At 38.9% G+C, this 27,500-nt stretch overlaps 1 protein-coding gene across 1 annotated transcript in view; it reads left to right on the top strand.

Moving 5' to 3' along the window:
- LOC138003766 (uncharacterized) overlaps positions 1-27,500 on the top strand; it is a 313,889-nt gene that overhangs the window by 96,072 nt on the left and 190,317 nt on the right. Inside the window, exons 8-11 of the mRNA XM_068849990.1 lie at positions 10,308-10,636; positions 11,328-11,469; positions 14,633-14,961; positions 15,610-15,751. Coding sequence (XP_068706091.1) covers positions 10,308-10,636; positions 11,328-11,469; positions 14,633-14,961; positions 15,610-15,751 — 942 coding nt within the window. The remainder of the gene's footprint in view (positions 1-10,307; positions 10,637-11,327; positions 11,470-14,632; positions 14,962-15,609; positions 15,752-27,500) is intronic.

The raw sequence follows: 27,500 nt of genomic DNA, 5'->3' as shown, positions 1-27,500 counted from the left end.
TCGACAGTGACAAGAAAATTGTGCCCTTATGTTATAAACACGTAATTCTTGAGTTGTCGTAAAATTAGGGAGAAATGTCACTAGCTTGTGTTTTCAGAAGTTTTTTTAAATCACCTAAACTAAGGTAATTTGTTGGAACGGATCTTGTTTGACGTTTCTTTTCTTGATTGCATTGCCGTATTCTGCCGATTCTTGTTCCAAGCCAAGCTGGCGTGTTTCAATGAAATGTAAATGATCTCTTTTTCAGAGATAAAGTGGAACAAAGTACATCAATAAAAATCTTTTTCGACCTTGAACTGACAAAGTTTCATGACCGTGATGACAGTTTCTAATTTTAGCGTGATTCCTATTCACTGGCACTTGACTCCGAAATGCTTTTTTACTTTTCCATTCGCCCGTTGAGGGTGCGCTTGTTTTCTTTTAAAACTCACGCGATTCAAGAAAAATTCAATGCCAAACTAGTGAATTCCAAAGTAAATTTCACTCGAAAAACCGATATCGCACTCATCGCTTCGTGATTCACGCGGTGTCGGTTTTTCGTGTGAAATTTACCGTACAATCCGCTAGTTAGGCAATGAGTTTTTCAATAGAAGAAAGCAAAGCAACTGAATGATTTATTAAATTAAGCAGTAACCGGAAACACCAAAACGCGGACAATTCGAAAACCTTTTGTTTTCACTAATCCTAAAGGCAGTAAGAATAAACAACCAGGATCTCCGATTTTAGGCTTGGCTAAATCTTTATATTATGATAAATGAAAATGAAATATGTAAAGCATCATGTTATGCTTACCTTTGTATATGGTCTAGATAGTATTTCATGTTTATCTTTAAATGAAAAAAAATGAAAGCAGCAATAATTTTGTGTGATTATGAAGACGGAAATTTAGATTTGTAGACCTTGACCACAACAGTTAGAGCAGCACGTAAAATCTGGAGTTGCATGAAGTCAGGGGTATTGTTTATTGATAAATGTCCTACACTTTCCAATCCTGAAGTTCCGAGTTATGTTTTTCTCTCATGATTTTCTCATAAGCATTTATTTCTGTAACCATGTTCTGTAACATCATTAGAAAATTTGAAAAAAGTTTTATTATTTTAGAGGATAACAGATTGTCTTTATGAGACTAACTGAGCGTTGTGCTGGATTAGAGTGACTGGCTTTCTTACTCTTTTTTAGCTTGGTTTCTTGTATCTTCCTCTATAATTCTAATTTCATCGTCAGTAGGTTCGATTTTAACACCAGTACAGACATCCAGCAAGATGTTATCATTATTTTGTCAAAATACCTCTTCCCAAAGAGGTCTGTGGTGGTTTTAATGTTCCTGCTTTGTGATGCGAATGACTGAGAATAAGGGGGAATTAAACTTAACAGCACTGGTTTGGTATTGCAATAGCTAGTTCAGCTTAGAATAAAAATCAATCAATTCGCCAGGCGATGGAGGTGCGATTTGAGGGTTATCTTGCTTTGCAGTGGCTAAGGTTTCCCCTTTTGAAGAATCCAAATTATCAATGGAAACATCAAGTTTTTGCTTATAACTTTCCTGGCTGATGTTAAATCAATATTTTTCTACTTCACAATATCGCACGTTTTTGACATAAGATGGCATAATCCATGCGGATTTAACTCGGTGCACGCAAGTGTACTTGGCACTCTGTTGAAGGTCTCAAGATAAAAGAAGACACTAGCGATATGTGCACAGCATTCACCTTGCCCATGCAGCCATCCAGCCGCGGCAATGCGCGCTTTGTGTCTTTCCATTATGTTCTGATATTATCCACAAAGAAACCAACAGATTGTTAAGTTTTTGTGAATGACAAACTTTTCCCATCACAACAAACTTTTAGGCAACGAAATTTTGAATGAAGCCTAAAACCATGTGATTGTCGGCTTGAAGACTGCAAAATGCTTTGAACTGTTTTTGCAAATGGTGAGTTCTTTCAAGCACCAACTTCTATACTAAATGGACTGATTCTACCCGTGATAAACAGCAGCAGAGGGGCATTCTGTCTGCGCGTGCGCGACTTTGATATCTTTTATGAGCGTATCCGATGGCCCGCCATTAGCAGGAACCAAAAATTTTACCACGGGGAAAAATTTTTAGAAATTGTGGAACGTTTGAAGCTTCAGACAGAGAATAAGTAAGGTCAAGTCTTTGTTTCGTGTATTGCATGACGCACCTCCCATTTGAAAATTACTTAGCTTACATGGTGCTAGCTTCAGGGAACTAGAGCAAGATAGCTGGTTAAGGTTTTGAGTTTAAGCACATCCCCAAATCCCTTGGGAACTAAATCTGAGGACCTGAAATAAATAATCACTGTCTAAGGGTATAGCAAGGTCTATGATTCCCATGTTGTACTTGAACAAGCTGCCACCTTGAACCTTGTACAACTGTCTCAATCTGTAAGAATGATCCTTCCCTGTGTTCATTTCCAAAGAATCAGACTATTCAAGTAGAAAATTGATTGCAAAATGAAACAGGAGTTAGTAAGTTCTGACTAGACCAGGCCCAGGGAAGAAAGCAATGTTAAGAGTGACACACCAGAGTATTCCTTTTTTAATATCAAGCCCAAAACTTTTTAAACTTTTACAAGTATAGAAATAAAATATAATTAAATTTTTTAGTCCTTCGGAAGTATAAGATATGAGGAAATTGTCAACAACTGTATTCACAATAAATGGATATCAAAAATTTAATGATCACGAGTGTTTTTCTTCATATCAACTTGCTGGTCACCTTACTGAGGCTATGACATGCAACATTTTATTATGTAGGATGTGACTCCAACTAGTGAAATCTTAACTGTACCATTGAATTTATATGCAACAAAGAATTCCATTTGTATGAGCCCGATGAATTCAGCACATCTGTTAATTTTACTGCAAACAACTATGAGTGTTTAAGATTCCAATCATAATCCAGAACTTCAAGAGCTTCAAATACGGCTTTTTTACATAATCAATCTGCCCGTTTATCTTCATTCACTACTGGTTCTCAAGGTAACACCTTTCCTCAAAACTTGACCTCTCCGCCATCACTTCTGTCCATTGTTCCAATTGTTGAGACACTGCACATCTCTCTAAACAGCAGAGAACATGCTGTCAGTTCTTTTCATCCTAATTTTTAATTCTGTATATGAAACACTTTTTCCAAAGCAAGCTTACTGAGAAACCTAAGACATGGAGAATTATGTTTATACTAGTACTTGTTTATGGATGCTGGACACTTTTCGAGAAACTGTGATGAGGAAATTTTTCAAATTAAAGACATGTAATATGGAACTTTTTTCATTCTTCTAAATTCCCCTTGTCTTTTCAATTAACAGCCTAACCTTCAAACTAAATAATAATTTGCAGAGTACTTCTGATCATGGCTCAGAATACATGTCTGAACAGACGTCACTAAAACAAAGCACTAATAGTGTGGATAGACATGTGTTCTCACTGGGGAAACACTCACCTCTACTTATAACCTCATGTGTAACTATATCACAGTGACTGTTTTTATGAATATCCAATGGAAAACACTCGCAGTAATCAGTTTTTGTGTGCACACTCAGACAAACCCTGTTGTGAGTCTTATAAAATCTTAATGATCAACAAACTGTGCTCTGTACATGTGTGCTATGGCATACACGACTTTTCTCTACCAAATAAGTCACAAAACCAAGCCCAACTGAATAAAGGACCTTTGCAGCATTCGAGGCCTTATTTCATTTTACTTGAGATTTTCATAAATTAAGGACGTTCGCGCCCATTCCTACTGCGCACCATTCAAACTTAGTAAGAAAACCAACTTCAAAGGGTCATGATTATAGGGTTGGGTTACCTTACTTTCTGTTTTTCATTGGCGAGAAGAGTTTGGCATTTAACAAATCGAATGGGCTTCAGCGTTACCTGTACTCTTATCGACAACGATATTCGTCATTAAAGTGGTCAAAATGAGAAAAACAATTTACGGGTGTATTTGACTTGTGTTTGGCCTTGTGTCTTCCCCTTAGAAATCAAAGGAAGTCTCAAGGTGTCTCAAAGCAGTTTTGCATGACAATTTGAAGAGACTCTCTTATTAGAAGGAATAGCTGTACAACTGTTCCTCATGTAACGGTAACGTTAAGGTAACTTATTTTTAACAAGATGCATGCATTATTGTGACGTCACCATAGCAACAGATAAGTGCCATACATTTTTTGCTTTAAAAAAATAGCTAATTTCTTTTCTAATTCGGAAGAAAACAAATCCTTTATATTTTCCTCTCTGAAGAATGTTTAACATCCCTCAAAAACATTGAAAGAGCACAGTTTGTAGTTTGTCATTTCCATTTCGTGTAACAGCACTGTTACTCTTTTTGTCTTCTGTCCGAGTCTTTGTTTTAGAGGATTCCAATTTCGTTTCTGAACGGGGAGCATCGGATACCGTGTGTTGCGAACGTCAACAAAGAACGGTCTTTTATTACTTATTATTAATTCGAATTCAATCATTCTATCAACTTATTGCCATTTCAAGGCTGCAAACTAAGACAGGAATTGAATATTAAACATTGTTATATATTAACTGAGGGCCCCTCATAGGTCCGAGGTGTCAGTTTTTTTAAAACGTTCGTATCGTCAGTATTTGATATGCTTTGAGAATGAAATGAACATCACCTCAACGCTCCTTAAATGTAGTTTTGAATCCAACAAAAGTATTCTTTTGTTTAAGCGTTATTAGATATGTTTAGCTAAAGGGTGTTGGTAATATTTTATACCTCGGTTTTTGCATTTGTTATTTTCCATCAAAGTTGAAAACAGTGTTTTCGACCGAGAATTTAAACAAAGAAGAACGTCAAAAAATTGGAAAAAAACGCTTACACCGTTAGCCGAACTTGACATTTAAAATCCCTTGTAGCTTAAACCTTTAAGACTACCTCCTTTTGCTTGGAGAACCTACCATATAAAAAGACAACTTTCTGAAATCAGAAGAATACATTTTTGGTTTCAAAACTACAAACATTAACTGTTGTCAAGGAGCTCGTGGTCGCCGCGGCGTTCTCGATACCTTTCTCTTTGTATAATACTGTTATGTTTTTGTGCAGCCGCTATTCATCTGTTTCAGAAAAAAAAGCCGGCAAGGTTATTAGTCGTGGTGAACCTAACATTGGTGTCAGTTTCGTAAACTTTAAAGAAGACAAATTCTCCTACTTGAATATCACCATTCTTGGGTATAGTCACGTTGACCGGATACCCCAGTGCTCGCTTGCCTGCTTGGAAACTCCGACATGTTTTTCATACAACCTGGCTGCTTTCCCGGACATCAAAGGCAAACTGCTTTGTGAACTGCTCCCTTCGGACAAGTACAACAATTCGGACAAATTCATTTCCAACGAGGCCTTTCACCACTTCAGCATCACGGTATGTCGAATGTCTTGGACTTTTATGGCGTACAGTGTGTGTTTTGTGTTTCTTTTCTTTTTTAATTCTTCTTTTATCTCTCTCTCTCTCTCTCTCTCTCTCTCTCTCTCTCTCTCTCTCTCTCTCTCTCTCTCTCTCTCTCTCTCTCTCTCTCTCTCTCTCTCTCTCTCTCTCTCTCTCTCTCTCTCTCTCTCTCTCTTCTATCGCAATGATATTGATAAACCATATAAATTCAAGGTCTATGGTGTAAATTTGATAAGATGTGACACGCATGAAAACGATTGTTCGAAGTATCGCTAATCTAGACGTTAAAAAAAGGTACGCATTGCGTACGTGTGAGTCGTGTTACGAAGAACGTCGCACACCACCTCCACCACCACCGTCGCTGGTTCAGGCTTCCGTCGTTTTTCGCCGAGATATAACAGCCTTAGTTTATTTTACAAAACCGAAAGGAATAAATTAAATATTGAAAGCGGTTATTAAGTGTCAATATGCCTTTTATTACCTTGAGCACCTTTGTAATATCACTTGTCAAATTAGTTCTTGAATTTGAAGACGAATAGAAGGTTTCGCTGCGTTAACAAATATGTGGGAAGTCATTGCTTGGCCATGCCTCTGACAGAGGCTTTATACAAACTCATAGGAATCGAGATTTAGCTTTACATTCCACCCAAATCTCTATAAAATAAATCTGCTTCAATTCTTTATAGTCACCATGTAGCGCTTGGCCTTGTAAGAACAATGGAACATGTTTGCCATTGTACGAAGAAAACAGCTACAAGTGTGCCTGCAAAACGGGATTCAACGGACAAGACTGCGAAAACGGTAAGATCCATCTAACAATTTGAGCCTTACGAAATATTCTGTTGGTTGGTTTTAGCCAAGTAGCACCTCGAATAATTTGTGACTAATGCCAAAGAATGGGAAGGTACCATTTTAAAGTTGAAATGCCTGATATCTAGCCTCTAGGCCAAAAAAGGAAAATAATTCATCTCATTTCTATCGTTCACATAATCATGTCCAAAACATAAAATTATTAAATATTTGGTACGACCTGGTCCAAAAAGAATTGATATTAGTTGAACATGTATCTATCAGATGTGTTAATCTAAAGCAACTAGCAGACAAGTGAGGGCTTCTTTCCGAAATGAAATCGAAATAGGATTTTTCAAGGCAATACACTAGCTGAAATTAATTAATTAATTATGTCATCTCCTCACTACAAATACTCCGTTTATAAAAACATCAAAGGAGATCTTGGCGTTTAGCGTTACTTGACGAGCAGAATTCAGGGGTAATTTTGGGAAGTTAATTGTCTTAACTCCTTGACAAGAGTAATGATAAAGTTGGGAAGAAGAGCAAGCAGGGGACACTTCATGACGCTTATACGCTTTCATCTAATTACGTGTATTTCTGGGCGTCTTTTTTTCTATCAATGGTAAGGTGAGACCCACACAGCTATTAACAAATAGTAAACGGTTCTGCGTGTACTATGGAGTTATGGTTGCACGCAGTCCGATTGTCATAATACAGACGGCCCTTACATCTGAACATGTAAATAGATTACTTCATAGAAGGTGCGCCGTACGGATTCTTATTTACGAGTTGCAGAACTTTAGAAACGAACGAGTGAACGTAGCGAACGAGTGAGTTTCTAAAGTTTTGCAACGAGTGAATAATATCCGTACAAAGCACTTTCTATTGTGGAATTTGTTTATTATATATTAAAGGAGAATAAAAGTGTGTAAATCAGTAATTATATTTTTTCTTTATGACGTAAGGTTTATAAACCATGTTTGCGAAATAGCGAAACCTCAAGAACTTAAAAAATTACGAAATGCGCAAAATCTGTCTTCAGGAGAAAACGTTTCAGGTATTAAAAATCCTCCTCATTTAGAATAACGCTAAATGCAAAAAAATTCAAAAGTACAATGACGAAAACACTTTTTCACATTTATTTTAAGACCGATTAATCACTGTCTGATTCAATCACATAATGGCGGCGCTTCGCGCTGTGCAAAGAAAAGTTTGGACTCTGCTGACTTACACTGTATATCGAGATATTAAATGTTCCTCCGTGAATATTTGCACCTCGAAGTAGGGACAATACTTGTTGAGGTGATTCTTGGTTTTTTTTATAAACTGACATCTCCTATTTCTTCACTTGCGAGGGATCTCCTAGTTGACGTTGTACTGCTCAAGGTGTTGGAGATATTCCGCTGTTGTTTCTCTGAAAGTGAACTGTAATTATTGAGGCTCTGAACATTTTTAGGGCCAGATATTTTCATGATGTGAGTAGGAGGAACTTCTTGGTCGTTTAACTTTTGGATCATTCGCTTTTGTCCGCTCTGGTTTGCGAGGTTTTCTTCATTCAAACCCGCTTTTTGAGCCATGGTCTTCATGAGTGAATTCAACTTGTTGACACCCACTGACACTGCTTTGAACCAGGGCTTTGAAGAACTTGCCATCTTGGTGAGGTTCACCGCTAAATAAAACGGGCTGTCCTCTGAATTCATTTGTTCCGGTCTTTTAGAAGCGTAAAGGTGGAAGGCTTGCACTGGATCTCTGTCACTCCCTGGAACAGAAAACATTTTCGGCTTAACTGTGCGAGTGTCTTTCGGTTCAGTGCCCGTTCTTGTTTTTGTTTGTCTCTCGGTATATTCGAGAAACTCCGTTCCATCTGCACTGGTTTTAAGCTGAACATCGCCCCATCTCATAGTTCTATGCTCTTGACACCCTCTTAAGCCGAATTGCTGCGTGTTGTTCAACCACAACGTGTTTAACAAGGACTCCGGAGACGAAAGACCCAAAAGTTCTTTGCCGTAAAGAACATTGACCTCTTCGTCTGTCAGAGCGTGAGCTGCCTTTGTCTTTTTTCCCTTTCCCACTTTTTTCAATTCCTTCTGCTTTGCAACTAGTGTTTCTCTGGTTTTTCTAAATTCCTGTCCTTCAATGATGGCTGTGGGGTAACCCTTCTTCCGTAAATAGCGGTCAAAGCTGGATACAAACGATCGTGATGTTGTTGGTTCATATTCTTCTCCTTCATTTTTTTTTCACCGACAGAATGAATGCGCACAGTATTTGGTCGAGCTCTCTCGGTTCAATGTTTTTGAATTCTTCGTCTTTTCCTTTCATTCTAATAAATTCTTTGAGTAAGGAAACATCTCTTTTGGTTTTACTCAACATGTTTTTGTTTGTTGCTCCTCGATAAAAGCCTCTAAAGATGTTTCAGGTGGAACAAAACGTGTCGAAGCCATGTTTTGCGAAAAACACAAACATGTTCTCTCCACCGCGCGCCTCGGAACCCATTTGAGTGTTATGTTCTGTTTGGCTAATGGGTGATTCTACTCAATGCTCATTGGTTATATTTTTCACATGTGAAAAAAGCTATACTGGAAGCTGATTGGACGTACGCTTTTTCCACATGTGAAATACAAGGAAGAGAGAATCCTATTTGGAAGGTTTATTACATGAAACTCGCCCTATATATATAATAAAAAGCTGTATACACTGCGGATGGACAAACTTCTACAGGTAAGGACCTGTACTACATCACTAGTTAACAATTATTCACCGAAGTAGAAGAAAATGTCCGCAGTCAGTGAGGTGAGCAATTGTTTTAATACAGTATATATACCATTCGGCTGCTCGGAGGGAGAATAATACTTTCCTTCTTCAGAGCTAACCAATCAGAACACGTAGAAAGCACCACCTGTGGTGTGTGTGTGGTATATAAAAGCAAGCAATGATATTTACCAGTATCTGCACTTGGCAGCGACAGCTTCCTCTATATTACCTGCAGGGAAGATGATTCTGGCGAAATTAATGAGCCACACCAGCAAAGTTCACCCTGCATGAAGTAAATGACTGGGGGAGACCGGTGTCTCCATCCTAAACGAAGTTGGTGACCTATCTTTTTTATGGCATAATTTTATTGTCTTACTCCTTGCCTCGGTGCTGTGAAACTTTTTAAAATAAAATAAAGTCAGAAAAAAAAAGGTGAAAGGGAGAAAAAGTATTTGTAGCCTTCACTCGTGGACACAAAATTGTCTCCTCGAGGAATATTTGTAGTCAGTGCCTTTCCATGACGTGTGCCTGTGCCATAAAACAAACATTAAATTATTCCTTTTAAACAATACATTACACCTGTTTTGTTATTTCAAGAATTACGTCAAAGGTCTGTTTCCCGTTCCTGCGAATCGTAGCGTGAACCGATTGAACAAACTTGCCCTTGATTGATGAAGTGTCAATGATGATATGAGTAACACGAACGATCGCGAGCTTGGTGACTTTTTTTTTCTTTTTATTGCGCATTTCGAGTCACCATAATGTAGGGAACAATACAGACAAGTTTAAAGAAAATCTTACGACAACTTCTATTACTAAGGAATCACCTTAAAGCTAAAACGGCTGGATTTCAGGCATGGTCTGCCTATGGCATCCCACGTGTAGGTAAATGAGGTAATTAAACTGAAAGTCAGGTGCAATTCCCACTGTGCCCTAGGTGTGCAAAATGGCGAAAAGATCATGGTGAAGATGCACTTGGGCAAACAATGTTTGTTTGATGGAAACCCTTTTACAAAAAGTATGCCAATTGTTTGATCTTGAAATCGTCTTGTTTTTAGTTGAATCTAGGGACTTCAATTCAATCTTCTTTACATGATGTAAATGTTTTCTAAATTCAATAACGACCTCATTTGGTTAGTTGCCGTAAAGACAGAAGTTAATTCCATTTAGTGAGCAATGTTTGCTCTCCATTATTAATTTGCTGTCTGTACATTGTTACATAAATTATTTAAACTAGTGACATTATTACTAAGTTTCTAACGACTTGAAGTGTCTCTGTTACTTTCAACGAAATGTGATCATGCGAAGCGGACTGCTTCTTACCACAACTTTTTATTTCACTTTGAAAACCAGAATGTCAACAACCTCTTGGCATGGAATTTGGCGCAATCAAAGATGCGCAAATAAAAGCGTCTTCTGAGTATGACCTAAATCACGCCGCCATCCAGGGAAGACTTAACTTCCAAAAGTCAGGAAAAAAACAAGGTGCCTGGTCCGCACGGTATAACGATTCGAATCAATGGTTGCAGATTGATCTGCAAGGGTTGTACACTGAAGTGACAGCGGTAGCTTCACAAGGAAGGAATCAGTTTGACCAATGGGTTACAAAGTACAAACTTCAATACAGTAACGATGGAGTTACCTTCCGATACTTCAGGGAGGAAGGACAGACCGTTGACAAAGTAAGATGTGATGATAAGCAATTCGTCATAACGTGCTCTGAAGGAATTAATATACTTGCGGGTAAAAAATGAAGGCCCCACAATGGAAACCACCTATCCTTGCTCTTTATATCAAGTTAAGAACTAGCTACAATCCTGGACTAAAGTGTTGGGAAGGTAGCGTCACTTTTGAGATAGCCCTCCTCCCCCCTCTCCCCCCCCCCCCCTCCCTTATCAATTTTGGATTTTGCACCAAACAAAATGGTGACCTTTCTTCCAACATTAAATATGGGGGAGGGGGCCACAAGAGCTTGCTCTTTCCCAAATAATTCAGGCAATAGTTAGAATAACCAAATTAGGTGTGAAGTGAAGCCATGCGTGCAACCTTCCCAACAACATTTGACCATCATTGTAGTTCTAACGTAATAAGCTTCCAAGCGTTCTCACGGCGCAGGATGCGGGCCCGAGATCTCACAGCGCAGGATGCGGGCCCGGGATATGGGTTGTCGTCCCCCATTCAAACCTTCCTACCAAGATCACTTTTTCCTTCATTTTTCGAATCCCCTACTTAATGTTAATTGGATTATCAACATGCGGTGGACTTTCTTCCTTTTCTCTGTCATCGGTTATGCTATGGATCATGAATTCTTTCGCCAGTCACCAAAAATTACCGGCCTCCGCTTCACCATTTGTCTTCTTTATTTCCATTTAGGAATTCGCTGCAAATAACGATCAAAATTCAATCATCTATCACAAGTTAAACCCACCAATCATGGCCCGATACGTACGATTCCGACCCGTCACTTGGAACAATCACATATCAATGAGAGTAGAAGTCTATGGCTGCAAACAAGGTAATTATGATTTTTCTTTTCCATCGACTCTACAATAAATTCAGTTATTAAATGAATTAGCCCGAATTTCACTGGAATTACCCCTCATAGATGTTTAAGGGTTAATTTTACAAAAATAGGCATTTCTTAAGAAAGCTGAACATTCTGGTGTTAGAAAGGGTGGTGGCCAAGTTTTACATGCAAAGATTGGCTAAAGATATACTCTCCCACTACTCCCTATTGCGTCGTAGGTTAAAATATGGTTTTTGTTCGTTGTATTTCCCCCTTTACCCTGAATCTGATTTGAGTTTATCTTTGTGAATGCCCTTAGTCCCTGCCAAGTTAATAGAAAAACAACTTTTAAAGTAAAAATTAAGCTTAAATAAAATAGATTATGGACAAGCTGAAAGTTCAGGTATCAAAACGGTTTTAAATAGTGCTATATCATTTATCTTTGATTTACGAAATAAAATAATCTAAGAGGCCACCCATATCAGTATTACCACTACTTTAAAAGGCAATCGTTTTAAGATGAGAACAAGCACATGGGTAACAGCCTCATGCAACCTCGCTTGAGGTGATTAATTCCCAAGTATTGCACTGCGCATCCTCTCCTGCGCACCACAGCATAATTTGCAACATTTCAAAAGGCGACATTTCGACCGGTAAAGCTCGCCAGGAAGAACAATTTTCAGAGCACAGCACAGCAACAATGAGAAGAACTCTTAGACTCTTGCAAAAGAAAGTCGAGTGATAGCTTTGCTGATACACAAATGTAATTTTAGTCCTAGGGTGGAATTGAAACGGTGATATCGGGGAGGCGTGTTGTCGAGCTCGGTTTGCTTTCTAAAGAGCTTGCTGAACATTGCAGTTTATTGTAGAAGTCCTCTGCAGTTGTCGAATTGTTGGAAAGAGTCTGTATCTGCACTTGGCAGCGGCAGCTTCCTCTATAGTACCTGCAGGGAAGGCGATTCTGGCGAAATTAATGAGCCACACCAGCAAAGTTCACCCTGCATGAAGTAAATGACTGCAGGAGACCGGTGTCTCCATCCTAAACGAAGTTGGTGACCTATCTTTTTTATGGCATGATTTGTTGTCTTACGCCTTCCCTCGGTGCTGTGAAACTATTTAAAATAAAATAAAGTCAGAAAAAAAAGCTACAGGGAGAAAAAGTATTTGTAGCCTTCACTCGTGGACACAAAATTGTCTCCTCAAGAAATATTTGTAGTCAGTGCCTTTTCATGACGTGTGCCTGTGCCATAAAACAAACATTAAATTATTGCTTTGAACAATACATTACACCCGTTTTGTTATTTCAAGAATTACGTCAAAGATGTGCTTCATGTTCCTGCGAAACGTAGCGTGAACCGATGGAACAAACTTGTCCATGATAGATAAAGTCGCAATGATGAGATGAGTGACATGAGGAAGTATAATCTCCCAAACGTGCCTGGTGACTAATTTTTTTATTGCGCATTTCGAGTCACCATAATGTAGGGAACAATAGAGAAAAATTTAAAATCTCTTACGACAACTTTTATTACTAAGGAATCTCCTTAAGTGTTTGAATCTTGGAAGCAACTATTTCAAAAAGTCAAGAAGATTTATTTGAACCTTCGCTTAAGTTAAAGTAACTTCCTTACACGCGCCTGGTTTTCTCGGAGATATAATAAATATCTTAATACTGAACCTCGTTTCCTCGGTCCGTACTGAAAGTATAGGATCCTCGTTTTTCCCGTTGATTCATAAATCAACAGATAAAAAAGTCAGTACGGAACTTAGAGTGTGGAACATGAACTCGGTTTGCAAGAAGTATTAACATTCCGACTTCCTATTCCATTAACACTGCAATTATTACTACCATGCTCTTTGCTCCAATACTCGCCCTTGTCATTACTTTAGTTTTAGTCATAGGCCTATCCCATTTTTAACATTTATAATATTATTTTCCTTCCACAAAAAGTTATTTAACATATGCTTGGCGATTTTGCTTCACAGCTTGATTTCTGAAGTAACAAATACGGAATCTTTTTTCTTACAAAAGGTCCACCGGATCCGGTTCAGTAGTTCCCTCTCAACACCTCATACAGTACCAAAGAAATCAATAATCGAGTACCCCAGGGCCTGGTGGAAGAGCAAATGGCTCTTACGAGTCCCAAGGACACGACAATAGCTACATCGAGTTTATCAACTCTCCTGGTGGAGCTCTAAATGTAAACTTCTCGATGACAGTGTTGTGTTGGTTAAACTACAAAGGACAAAACGGACCTGTATTTAACTATGCGTTAAAGGACCACAAATGGGGTGTTGTGCTCCTCGAGGAATACTTGTAGTCAGTGCCTTTCCATGACGTGTGCCTGTGCCATAAAACAAACATTAAATTATTCCTTTTGAACAATACATTACACCTGTTTTGTTATTTCAAGAATTACGTCAAAGGTCTGTTTCCCGTTCCTGCGAATCGTAGCGTGAACCGATTGAACAAACTTGCCCTTGATTGATGAAGTGTCATTGATGATATGAGTAACACGAACGATCGCGAGCTTGGTGACTTTTTTTTTTTTTTTTTTTTGCGCATTTCAAGTCACCATAATGTAGGGAACAATACACACAAGTTTAAAGAAAATCTTACGACAACTTCTGTTACTAAGGAATCACCTTAAAGCTAAAACGGCTGGATTTCAGGCATGGTCTGCCTATGGCATCCCACGTGTAGGTAAATGAGGTAATTAAACTGAAAGTCAGGTGCAATTCCCACAGTGCCCTAGGTGTGCTAAATGGCGAAAAGATCATGGTGAAGATGCACTTGGGCAAACAATGTTTGTTTGATGGAAACTCTTTTACAAAAAGTATGCCAATTGTTTGATCTTTAAATCGTCTTGTTTTTAGTTGAATCTAGGGACTTCAATTCAATCTTCTTTACATGATGTAAATGTTTTCTAAATTCAATAACGACCTCATTTGGTTAGTTGCCGTAAAGACAGAAGTTAATTCCATTTAGTGAGAAATGTTTGCTCTCCATTATTAATTTGCTGTCTATATATTGTTACATAAATTATTTAACCTAGTGACATTATTACTAAGTTTCTAACGACTTGAAGTGTCTCCGTTACTTTAAACGAAATGTGGTCATGCAAAGCGGACTGCTTCTTACCACAACTTTTTATTTCACTTTGAAAACCAGAATGCCAACAACCTCTTGGCATGGAATTTGGCGCAATCAAAGATGCGCAAATAAAAGCGTCTTCTGAGTGGGACCTAAATCACGCCGCCATCCAGGGAAGACTTAACTTCCGAAAGTCAGGAATGAAACGTGGTGCCTGGTCCCCACGATATACCGATTCGAATCCATGGTTGCAGATTGATCTGCAAGGGTCGTACACTAAAGTGACAGCGGTAGCTTCACAAGGAAGGAATGACTATGACCAATGGGTTACAAAGTACAAACTTCAATACAGTAACGATGGAGTTACCTTCCGATACTTCAGGGAGGAAGGACAGACCGTTGACAAAGTAAGATGTGATGATAAGCAATTCATCATAACGTGCTTTGAAGGAATTAATATACTTGCGGTTAAAACAAAAAAGGCCCGACAATGGCAACCACCTATCCTTGCTCTTTGTATCAAGTTAAGAACTAGCTACAATCCTGGACTAGACTGTTTGGAAGGTAGCATCACTTTTGAGATAGCCCGCCTCCCACCCCCCCCCCCCCCCTCCCCCCCCTTATCAATGTTGGATTTTGCACCAAACAAAATGGTGACTTTTCCCCAACAATGAATATGGGGGAGGGGAAGCCCGAATAGTTCAGCCAATAGTTAGAATAATCGAATTAGGTGTGAAGTGAAGCGATGCGCGCAACCTTCCCAACAACATTTGACCATCATTGTAGTTCTAACGTAATAAGCTTCCAAGCGTTCTCACGGCGCCGGATGCGGGCCCGGGATGTGGGTTGTCGTACCCCATTCAAACCTTCCTACCAAGCTCACTTTTTCCTTCATTTTTCAAATTCCCTACTTGTTATTGATTGGATTATCAACATGCGGTGGACTTTCTTCCCTTTGTCTGTCATCGGTTGTGCTATGGATCATGAAATCTTTCGCCAGTCACCAAAAATTACCGGCCTTCGCTTCACCATTTGTCTTCTTTATTTCCATTTAGGAATTCGCTGCAAATAACGATCGAAATTCAGTCATCTATCACAAGTTAAACCCACCAATCATGGCCCGATACGTACGATTCCGACCCGTCACTTGGCACGATTACATATCAATGAGAGTAGAAGTCTATGGCTGCAAACAAGGTAATTATGATTTTTCTTTTCCATCGACTCTACAATAAATTCAGTTATTAAATGAATTAGCCCGAATTTCACTGGAATTACCCCTCATAGATGTTTAAGGGTTAATTTTACAAAAATAGGCATTTCTTAAGAAAGCTGAACATTCTGGTGTTAGAAAGGGTGGTGGCCAAGTTTTACATGCAAAGATTGGCTAAAGATATACTCTCCCACTACTCCCTATTGCGTCGTAGTTTAAAATATGGTTTTTGTTCGTTGTATTTCCCCCTTTACCCTGAATCTGATTTGATTTTATCTTTGTGAATGCCCTTAGTCCCTGCCATGTTAATAGAAAAACATCTTTTAAAGTAAAAATTAAGCTTAAATAAAATAGATTATGGACAAGCTGAAAGTTCAGGTATCAAAACGGTTTTAAATAGTGCTATATCATTTATCTTTGATTTACGAAATAAAATAATCTAAGAGGCCACCCATATCAGTAGTACCACTACCTAAAAAGGCAATCGTTTTAAGATGAGAACAAGCACATGGGTAACAACCTCATTCAACCTCGCTTGAGGTGATTAATTCCCAAGTATTGCACTGCGCATCCTCTCCTGCGCACCACAGCGTAATTTGCAACATTTCAAAAGGCGACATTTCGACCGGTAAAGCTCGCCAGGAAGAACAATTTTCAGAGCACAGCACAGCAACAATGAGAAGAACTCTTAGACTCTTGCAAAAGAAAGTCGAGTGATAGCTTTGCTGATACACAAATGTAATTTTAGTCCTAGGGTGGAATTGAAACGGTGATATCGGGGAGGCGTGTTGTCGAGCTCGGTTTGCTTTCTAAAGAGCTTGCTGAACATTGCAGTTTATTGTAGAAGTCCTCTGCAGTTGTCGAATTGTTGGGAAGAGTCTGTATCTGCACTTGGCAGCGGCAGCTTCCTCTCTATTACCTGCAAGGAAGGTGATTCTGGCGAAATTAATGAGCCACACCAGCAAAGTTCACCCTGCATGAAGTAAATGACTGCGGGAGACCGGTAACTCCCATCCTAAACGAATTAGGTGACCTATCTTTTTTATGGCATAATTTTATTGTCTTACTCCTTCCCTCGGTGCTGTAAAACTTTTTAAATTAAAATAAAGTCAGAAAAAAAAGTTACAGGGAGAAAAAGTATTTGTAGCCTTCACTCGTGGACACAAAATTGTCTCCTCAAGGAATATTTGTAGTCAGTGCCTTTTCATGACGTGTGCCTGTGCCATAAAACAAACATTAAATTATTGCTTTGAACAATACATTACACCCGTTTTGTTATTTCAAGAATTACGTCAAAGCTGTGCTTCATGTTCCTGCGAAACGTAGCGTGAACCGATGGAAGAAACTTGTCCATGATAGATAAAGTCGCAATGATGACATGAGTAACATGAGGAAGTAATATCTCCCAAACGTGCCTGGTGACTAATTTTTTTATTGCGCATTTCGAGTCACCATAATGTAGGGCACAATAGAGAAAAATTTAAAATCTCTTACGACAACTTTTATTACTAAGGAATCTCCTTAAGTGTTTGAATTTTGGAAGCAAATATTTCAAAAAGTCAAGAAGATTTATTTGAACCTTCGCTTAAGTTAAAGTAGTTTCCTTACACGCGCCTGGTTTTCTCTGAGATATAATAAATATCTTAATACTGAACCTCGTTTCCTCGGTCCGCACTGAAAGTATAGGATCCTCGTTTTTCCCGTTGATTCATAAATCAACAGATAAAAAAGTCAGTACGGAACTTAGAGTGTGGAACTTGAGCTCGGTTTGCAAGAAGTATTAACATTCCGACTTCCTATTCCATTAACACTGCAATTATTACTACCATGCTCTTTGCTCCAATACTTGCCCTTGTCATTACTTTAGTTTTAGTCATAGGCCTAACCCATTTTAACATTTATAATGTTATTTTCCTTTTACAAAAACGTATTTAACATATGCTTGGCTATTTTGCTTCACAGCTTGCTTTCTGAAGTAACAAATACGGAATCTTTTTTCTTACAAAAGGTCCACCGGATCCGATTCAATAGTTCCCTCTCAACACCTCATACAGTACCAAAGAAATCAATAATCGAGTACCCCAGGGCCTGGTGGAAGAGCAAATGGCTCTTACGAGTCCCAAGGACACGAGAATATCTACCTCGAGTTTATCAACTCCCCTGGTGGAGCTCTAAATCTAAACTTCTTGATGACAGTGTTGTGTTGGTTAAACTACAAAGGACAAAACGGACTTGTATTTAACTATGCGTTAAAGGACCACAAATGGGGTGTTGTGCTCCGTTTAGCAAATGGGAAAATATTTGTCCACTTTAGAAGGCGCGATTCCGGAGTAACGAAGTCCCTCCACAGCTCTAACTCTACTCCAACAGATAGGTGGACGTTTGTCGGTGCATCGTACAACCACTTAACCGGCGAAGCCAAATTGGTGGTTGACGGAGACGGGTTTCAACTGGGAACACAGGACAATGCCAGGCTTGGAGTGAGGCTTGGCGATGGACAGTTTTTCAGAGGCAAGATTGCACAGTTGAAGGCATATAATGTCGCTTTGTCCCCGGAACAAATGGAGGAGTAAAAAAAATCAGTTGTAACTTTCAATTCAATTCAATTTCAAAACAGTTTAGTTGTTACTAATATTTTAAAAAATACAACCACACTTTTGAATTTTCGAAACATGTTCCGAAAATTCAAAAGTGTGGTTGTATTTTTTAAAATATTAGTAACACTTGTGCTATCCAGACCATTTGGAAAAGTTTAGTTGTTGCGTGAAAAAAAGAGAAGAAAAACGGCCGCTTTTTGCGGATAGCATCGGCTAGTCGAGGTGGGTAAAATGACAAAACAGAAAGGTCATTACAAGTTGTAAACTTTGAAATAAATTAAAATAAAAAGTAGCCATTAAGATATCAACATAACTTGTAGAAAAGAAAAAAACACATACACATATTTATACAGAACATACGTGAGCATGCAGCCCCAGACTATCGAAACGTTTGATTTTGTTCACAAACATGGCGCCGTTGACGTAACACCAAAACCATCTAAAACGCCCCGTTGCAATCTACTTATTTCTCCATCCCTTCCCTCCCCATCTAAGTCAGTTGAAGCCTGATGACAAACAAGATGCAAGCTCAATTAGCTTTTTCGTGGAAGTTTTCGTGCAATGACAAGATTGATACAAAATTTGGTCCTGTCAGAGGAATTGTGGCTTGTTTGTCGCTTTTTGACAAGTTAACCAATTGAGTAAATTCTCGCTTAAAGGTGAGGATTCCACAATTTCAGCTGCTTCACTATTATACGAATCCTTGAGAACTGTTAGTACAGTATTTCAAGATCGAAATAGGGTATTACCGTGTCAGTAATTACAATTGAATTGAGCGAGAAAAGTAGTTCGTACTTCCTATTATCTAGATTTGGTAGACAAAACATCTTGGGCCGAATCGCGTGGGATCATTCGGGAAAATACCGAGTCTGATACTGGGAAAATATATTGATACTCACAGGACAGCAATCTGATTGGTTGATTCTTGAGGCCGCCGCACACTAGAAGATATTAGGGAGCTTACGAAACGACGTTGACGGCAACGACGACGCTACAAAACAATAACTTTAGTGGGCAAAAACAATGGCTCTGCGCGCTCTGCACGTGCGTTTTTGCATTTTGGTACATTTCTTTTCCGTCATCTCCTAAATGACGACGTGAAATGACCACATTCAAGGTTCTGTGGAGGACGTTAGCACATGAATTTTTCAGCTCTTTCTACGCTTCCAACCCATTCATACCAGTTTAGTTCCTCGACAGTTACTACACATTTTTAACGCGAAACGACATGAAATAGTTTCGTAGTGATATGAATAAGGCGAACTCGTATTTTTAAATGAAGTCCTCGTAGCCGTAGTCGTCCTCGTTTCGTAAGCTCCCTATTCTGTCGACCGACAAAAAAATCTTCACTTGCCGGCTAGTGTGCGGTGAATTCAGACAAGCCTGCGGCAAGATCGGGGCTTGTCGGACGATATCTGACAGTGCTAGATCTAAAAATGTCTTGTCGGGCCTTGACGGCTAGTGTGCGATGGTTCATCAAGATTTTCTGTCGGACCTGGCACGCGTCGCAACCAATTAGGAAGTGTCATAAGAGTCACGTGACCAAGCGCCTTTTCCAACAAGCTTACAAGCCAGAAGGCCCATCAGGCCCATCAGGCTCATCAGGCTGGCATTTATCTCCGGTTTCATTAGCATGAAGTGACTAGGAGTATTTCTACTCCCCCTGGATGGGATGCTAGTCCATCGCAGGGTTACCCCCAGCATTAAATTCGCCGGTACCCATTTATACACCTGGGTGGAGAGAGGCACCGTGAGAGTAAAGTGTCTTGCCCAAGAACACAACACAATGTCCCCAGCCACGACCCGAACCCGGACCACTCGATCCGGAGTCAAGCGCACTAACCATGTCATAAGAGTCACGTGGCCAAGCGCCTTTTCCAACATGGCGGAGATCAAACAGATTTGGAGAAATGGGCACCTGAAAAAGAGGGCAAGCTTGTTGCAAGCTTTTGGGTGAGTCGGCCCCAATCTTCGGCACAGTTAGTCGCGATAAAAAAACACGGCTGGTGTGTGGCAAGCTGGTGGACCCACAAATATTTTCAGCCGATTTTGCCCGGAAAAAATCTGCGGTGAGCGACGGAAATGTGGAAAAGTTGTATGCTCACGTTGTCGTCTAAAGTTTAAATTCGATTATTTCACGTTGTTTTAAAGAGAACGAAGAGGAAATGTACTAAAATACGTGCCATACGTGATGGACGACAATTTTTCGTCTTTAGAAAAACCATAGTACTCGCATCGCTTTCTGCATTGTCGTCGCCGTAGCCGTATCTTAAAATCCCTAATTACTGGGTTTCCAAACCCAGTCGGAATCTGAGTTTCATTTCTTGGTATTTTTATTTTTATTTTATATTTTTACTGAGTTGCCAAACCCAGTCGGAATCTGCGTCTCATTTCTTGTTTTTTTTTAAATATTTATTTTATTTTATTTATTTTTTCCTTGTCTGTAAAAGTCTTGCCTGTCACTCACTCCCCTGCTAAGTGGTGTCTTTGTGCATTGAGTCTTCTGTGCGTAGATTTCCCTGGTGCACACAGGAGAACATTTAATTATTAAACCTGCAATGGCGTCCAAAGGCATCGTAACGTGCATGGCGTTTCAGTGCATCTTTAAACAAAATATACCCTTATGGGGCTCAAGAATGGAACGTCAATTGGATAAATAAGACTGGCGGTGAAAAATAAATATCTGGAATCTTAAAAGCGAGGAGTAATGGACTTCGACAACAACTATCGCCCGTCGATCCGAAATCAAAGTGAGCTGTATTTCTAATATTTTACCAAGTGTGCTGTTATGTAGAACGCTTAAACCAAATGCAAAATTCTCTGGTAACTTATGGTTTTAACAAATACAGAGAAGGAATCGAACACCTTAAGTGGATCTGTGATCTCTGTTCTCTGCACAGTCTTCAAGTAAAATAAATAAATAATAATTGGAAATGTGACAGCCAAAATTTTTTGAAAGAAAGATTGCCTCACATAGCAAATATGTTGTTTGCTTCAAAAAATATTTCGCTGGAAAAGGTGGCCTTGAATTCATCGTGTTTTGTAATATGCGAGCTTAACTGAATAGATTTTATGCAAATAGTAAAGCATTTTCGTGTCAAATTGAGGTTAGCGTCTTTCTGTTGTGTTAACTTAATTAATTATACCATGCCTCGTGAGTTTGTATTTACCGTCTGCCGTAAATTTGATTTCTACTCTCAAAATTACCTCCAGAACCTACTTTTTGCGTAGAATAAGGTTTTTGAATGATGTTCTTGTCTTCTGTGATGATACTTGACGATTCGGAAACATTTTGTGAAAAAACATTTATAACTGGTCACACGCGCAACTTGATCGCCCGAAATTGCTCCATTATGCAGAACATCCACTTGGCCAAACTCCATCTAGAGTCAGGTTATCTTAATGCCTCGACAAAGAAGCGAATTAAAGACTTTGACATCAAATATCAAAAGAGCATCGAAGAGAACGATTTAACTCCAGAAGTTCAAGACTGAAGAAGTGAGAAGAACGAGTGAAACAATTAAAGAAAACAACGCCTCCAAAGAGCATAACGATCTGCTAAGGAACGCAGAAAAAAAGACAAGCAAAGCCTATAAAAAGCCAGCTATCTCACTGATACAGGGCACAATGTAACAGGCGCTGAAAAACAAAATGAACCCGGGCCCAGGTCAAACATTTAAAACCAAAGGATCACTCGCTTCTACCGCCGATGAATATATCGGTCGAGTCTAGAATTAAATTGGCGCAAAAGTGAGACGCTATAAGGTCACATTCACATTACTGCTGAGAAAATCAACACCAAGAAACTAAAAACATTACTTTCGAGACCTACTATTTTCTTGGAAGAAAACGTATCACACAGCAGTATAGAGATTCAAAGGTAAAGCCTCATAGGGCAAATACCATTGCTAAATGAATACTACAGGAACCGCCTAAAAGAGGCGTTCATTCAAATACGTACTCATAAGAGCAAAATTATGACAAAGGCAACCGAAACCAGACCACGTACAAGGGAGTCGTGTAGGCCTGTCAACCCTTTTTAACAACAAAAGAACTCATAAAATATTCGCAGACAGGTCGATTTCTCTGAAATTTGAAAGGGTGATTGCTAACGAATACAGAAAGATTTTCACAATAACTAAAAACTCTGGTGATAAGCATGAGAATTCGACGAAGAGGTAAATGCGACTAAATTTGTTGCGGGCGTTTCTATTTTTTGCTCGTCGTAGCAAGGCTAGTTAGGCTTATTAGCATTAAAACAAAAGAACATTTTATTTGGCTATCATTATGAAAGAGGTCTATGTCCCTTTACTCTAACACAAAAATATTCAGATATTAACAAACTTCATATTTATTAATCATTTCTTCTGCTTTTGTGCTTGCCAGCATTGTGATTTGCGATAATTCGCAAGTCTGTTTTTGTATCTCATAGATGTCCAGATTTTCAATTACATGGCCGCTCAACCTCGCGATTGTGTAAATAGTTCACCCTGAAGTCAAAATAGATACGTTCCTCAGGAACCTGACAAAGAAGGCTTCCTGACCCGACAGATGAAATGTAAATATTCAGTTAAATATTACAACAAAGTTAAAAAATCAAAGACGGAAGTTTCTTGGTTAAAAAGTAAGTTGTTTTTCCTCTGAAAACGACGAACGATTAACGTTCTTTTCCGTAGTTCATTCTGTTGACACGAGGTGACCATAAGTACCTTTATGGTTGCCTAGCACGTGATCAATTTCTTCCTTTGACAAAACATCATGACCCTTTCCATTCGTTCATAAACGTCAGAGACTGCAGAAACATTCGTGTTTTTACCATCGATTGTCATTAATCTTTCGATGAAAATTTGATTTTTTTTTTTTTTGCTTTTCTTTTTAACATTTTGACTTTCTACTTCGTTATCTGTTCATTTTTCACTAAAAAAACATCGAAGTAACTTGCGTTATCATTCTATTTTACTGCTTGGGTTATAAACATTCATTGAGCGTCAAACAAATCATCTGTGTGGCTAAGATGTCACTCGAACTTGTGTTGTTTGCCCCCCTCAGATGTGAGTAGCTAATTTGCATGATAATAGCAAATCCAACATGGCGGCCATCGTGAATAAGGTCTATTCAGTGCCTGTTTTTGTGTAACACGTACCACAAGCAACCCAGTGTACGCTTTATGGAGCGTTGAGTTATTAGTTATTTCACGATGTTGACGACTGAGTCCGGCCAGGAAATGTACTAAAATGCGTGCTGTACAAACAGCACACACATTTGGCGTTACCCTTGCCAAACGTCGTCTTTTGTTAGACTGCCGCGGTAACGGGAAGACTTCACAACAATTACAATTTTGGTTTGAAAAGTATGGGTAATAAAGGCTAGGGAAATTATTTGATTTTGGACAAAACGCAAGTGAAATTATTCCTTAATTGCACGATGATACCATTTGATTAGCCAAATATCATGGGTGACAAATTACGCTCACAAGACGCCATTTTGGCACTGTTGAAAAATTGCCATGGCAACGTTGTAATTTCATATGTGAAATTATAAATTAGTCCTGAAATTTTGCGCCAAAATTAAGGAGTAATTTGTCACCATTACAGTTCATTCCTTTGCCGAATTTTTCAAACTAAGAACATTTGAAAGCAAAATTTGGACGAAAAAGGGAGCAGACAAGGGTAAATCTTTCCATTTTCTGTGTTTACTTTAAGCTACCAATCAGGTAGATACTACTACCGACCTACCAATACAGTAAATTACCAATCTAGTTAATGCCCTTAATAACCGTTTTACACACTGTGAACGAGATCAGACTTAAAATAGCGAAAATTGGTAAATACTGTTGCTTTTTCAGTGGCGTTGCTTAACTTAATTCAACTCCCTACCGATTCAAAGTACACGACAGGACTCATTAATATATTCAAGGTTTGCGCAACACACATATTCAATGCTTGTTCTTACAAGTTAGCTCATGCAAGTCCTCTCATTCGATTTTGTGCATCAAGTTGTTCAGTAATTTGGATTTCACGATTTTACTGCAGCGAAGCTGCTACAAAGAATGGAAGATATAGTGGGTGTGGCTTAATTGACCACAGAGACGCACATTATCATAGAAATTCTTATCCACCAACGGCAACCGGTAGTGAGCTGTTTTCGTTTTTGTGTGGCTTACACGAAGTGTGAAAGCCACACTATGCTGTCGACTGCGGAATTTGTTTGTCCGCGTGTCACGTGGTTTACGGCAAAGTTAGGCTCCAGTTTCCGTTCTCCTTCACCTGGTTCGGGCGAAGTACATGCAAGTTGGAAAGTAGCCATTTATTTTGTCAGTACGAGGAATCGTGTTTCTTTCTCCGGGGTTCTTCGTCGATCGTTGAGCTAAAGTTTCATTTTTCCGTTCTTTTAAGGTGAGTCTTTTTTGTTTGTGTGATATAGTTGTGTCCTGTGCCTTGTGAAAACCCGATTGTTTTTGTCTTGCAGGTTTCCAATGGGGTCAATTGAGAATTCATTTTCCCCTTCAAAACACGCAAGCCAGCTTTGCTACAGACGGCTTGCGTTCTAAGGGCAGATTGCACAAACAGGAGTTTAACTGTCACAGGCCAGCATTGTACGGTCTGGTTTACTTCAGTTTGTGCTACGTTCGTCGAAAGGAGTCATTGCACTGTCGCGACTTAGCATACAATATTATACAGTTACGTAATAAAATAATTGTTTTTTTCTTCCACGAGAGGGCATGCCATTGAATCCTTCAATGTGATTGGTCCTTCGCTCGGTCCAGATTTCCCTATCTCTGCCCACGGGCACGGTAACGCTCGAAGAGTTTTTGTCATCGACCTTCAATTTCCGTTTTTTGACACCGAATCCGTTTACATACAGAAGTTACTTTTTATAAGACAAGAGGTTTGGGAATATAATTCAAATAAAAATTTTTCTCTTTGAAACGATCAGTGTGTAAGTCGCTTTAGTACTACATTCGCTATCAAGCGCGCTGCCAGTCAACAATTTAAAAAGTGATTTCAGAGAAGAAGGGAGAGACAGAAAAGAAAAGAGTTATTTACCAGCTAAGGGTCGGTCCGTATAGCGAAACACGGTGACCTCGGTCTTGAAACAGCTTCCCTCGGGCAGCATTTTCAATACTTCGATCACAGTTTTTCGATATACGCACCTCCCAGCTGACAAATAACATATCTTTATGTCAGGAAGTAATCAAGTTAAGAACCTGTTGCATTTTCATTATGGTATACCTTAATACTAATTCATTTTACTCTGATGTTTTCTGGCTTTATTGTTACAGTACTTCAAAATGTAATGTTAGGAGTATTTGCTTGATATATATATAGCAAAAAACTATGACCGAGGTCACCGTTTCTCGCTATACTGACCAACCCTTAGCTGGTAAATAACGTATTTATTTTCTCTCCGCAGCGTGCTTGATAGCGAATGTAGTATTAAAGCGACTTACAAACTGATCGTTTCAAAGAGAAATATTTTTATTTGAATTAAATTTCCAAACCTCTTGTCTAATAAAAAGTAACTTTTGTATGTAAACGGATTTGGTGTCAAAAAATGGAGACTAAAAGTCGAGGACAAAAATTCTCCGAGCGTTACCGTGCCCGTGGGCAGAGATAGGAAAATCCGGACCGCGCGAAGAACCAATCAGATTGCAGGATTCGATGCCGTGCCCTCTCGGAAAAAATAAAAACTGGTACTTGTTAACTAATATAGCACTACTATGGCTACAGGTTGCATTATTGTGAAACTTCATTTTCAAAGTTACCTGATTTAACACTATTTTAAAAAATAGTTATTTTTTTCAGTAAGTAATCAAACCTGGTGTATTATGTACAAATCTATGTCTTTCTCTTCTTTTATAGTCCAACTAAAAGTCATCAATATAGCATTTGAATCATAGCAAAGTTTTTAGTATTTTGTTGGGATACCTTCACTTGTGATGTCGCATTATCAATACTTCTACAGTAATTATTGCTGTAGAAGTATTAGATGGGTTTTTACTGTCTTGAAAGTCTCAATTAAGTCCTTGCAAAGCTCTTGATTTGTTTGCTTTGTTTTGAAAATTAATTGAATTTTAAGGAAATTTGAAGGCTCCCTCCCACAAGCCTGCTGCTATTAGAATACATTAAATAGAAATTTTGTGGAATTCCAGTCTCATGACATGGTATGCAACTTGTTGGAATGGTTCAGTGACTTGGAAGTATCAATTTCTCAAGCTCAGTTTAGTTTTAGGGTAGTAGAGTCACTGTACGCTGAAAGAAACTAATACATTGCTTCAGTCAGAGTAAAGTCTCCTCGATAAGATTAAGTATTTTGCATTACTACCGACCTATCCACTTTATCATTACTAACTGCCCTATAAGCTCTGAAGTAACATACCCAACACTAAACGTCACTAAGCTTCCAAGGGCGAACTCAATATTGAAACTGCAATTTGTAAGCCACAGACGTACGCATTGCGGACCTATTTTTACTTGGTCTTGACACTCCTAAATTTACATTGCTAAACATATTTTTTTCTCGATTAGACACGATCAGTTTAAAAATCTGGGAGGGACTACTCTCTTGGCATGCAAAATTTTGACTTCTGGGTTTCCACCCGTGCCATAAAAACGCGTCGCGCTACTAGTAGATATCGCTCGCGGACTGCATTCCAGCGCTCTAGATTCGAATCCCAGTACGCATGCAACAAAGCTCACTCAGCTTTCCATCCATTTGGGGTCGGTAAATGAGTACCAGCATATACGATAGGCAAGGCGTGTGTGGAAAGGGACCAACCCAACCATGTAAAACAACAATAACAACGATAAAAGCAATAACAAAAATCTGAAAGGGAACTCTTAAAATCAGGAGCACACGACTAGGAGCGTACAGCTTCATTGTATTTGTAGAACGGCGTTTTTACAGACCGAGTTATTTTTAGATAGATTTTCCTGCGAAACCAGACCTTTCCACCTAATCACAAATCTTGCATGAGAAATTAATACCCATGGAACTGAGAATGGTCGCTCTTGCAAGTCAAATCTGATTTAAGATGTTGTCTAAAAGTAGCTTGATCTGTGAAAATGGCGTTCCATAGACTAAGTATTGGAGTTTTAGGCTCCAGTTTATGGGCTCCTGTCAAAATCTATAGTTT

Source organism: Montipora foliosa, chromosome 5 (genome assembly GCF_036669935.1).
Source record: "Montipora foliosa isolate CH-2021 chromosome 5, ASM3666993v2, whole genome shotgun sequence".
Lineage (NCBI taxonomy): Eukaryota > Metazoa > Cnidaria > Anthozoa > Scleractinia > Acroporidae > Montipora > Montipora foliosa.
Note: the sequence above shows the minus strand (reverse complement) of the source record. Positions and strands in the feature narration are given on the sequence as shown.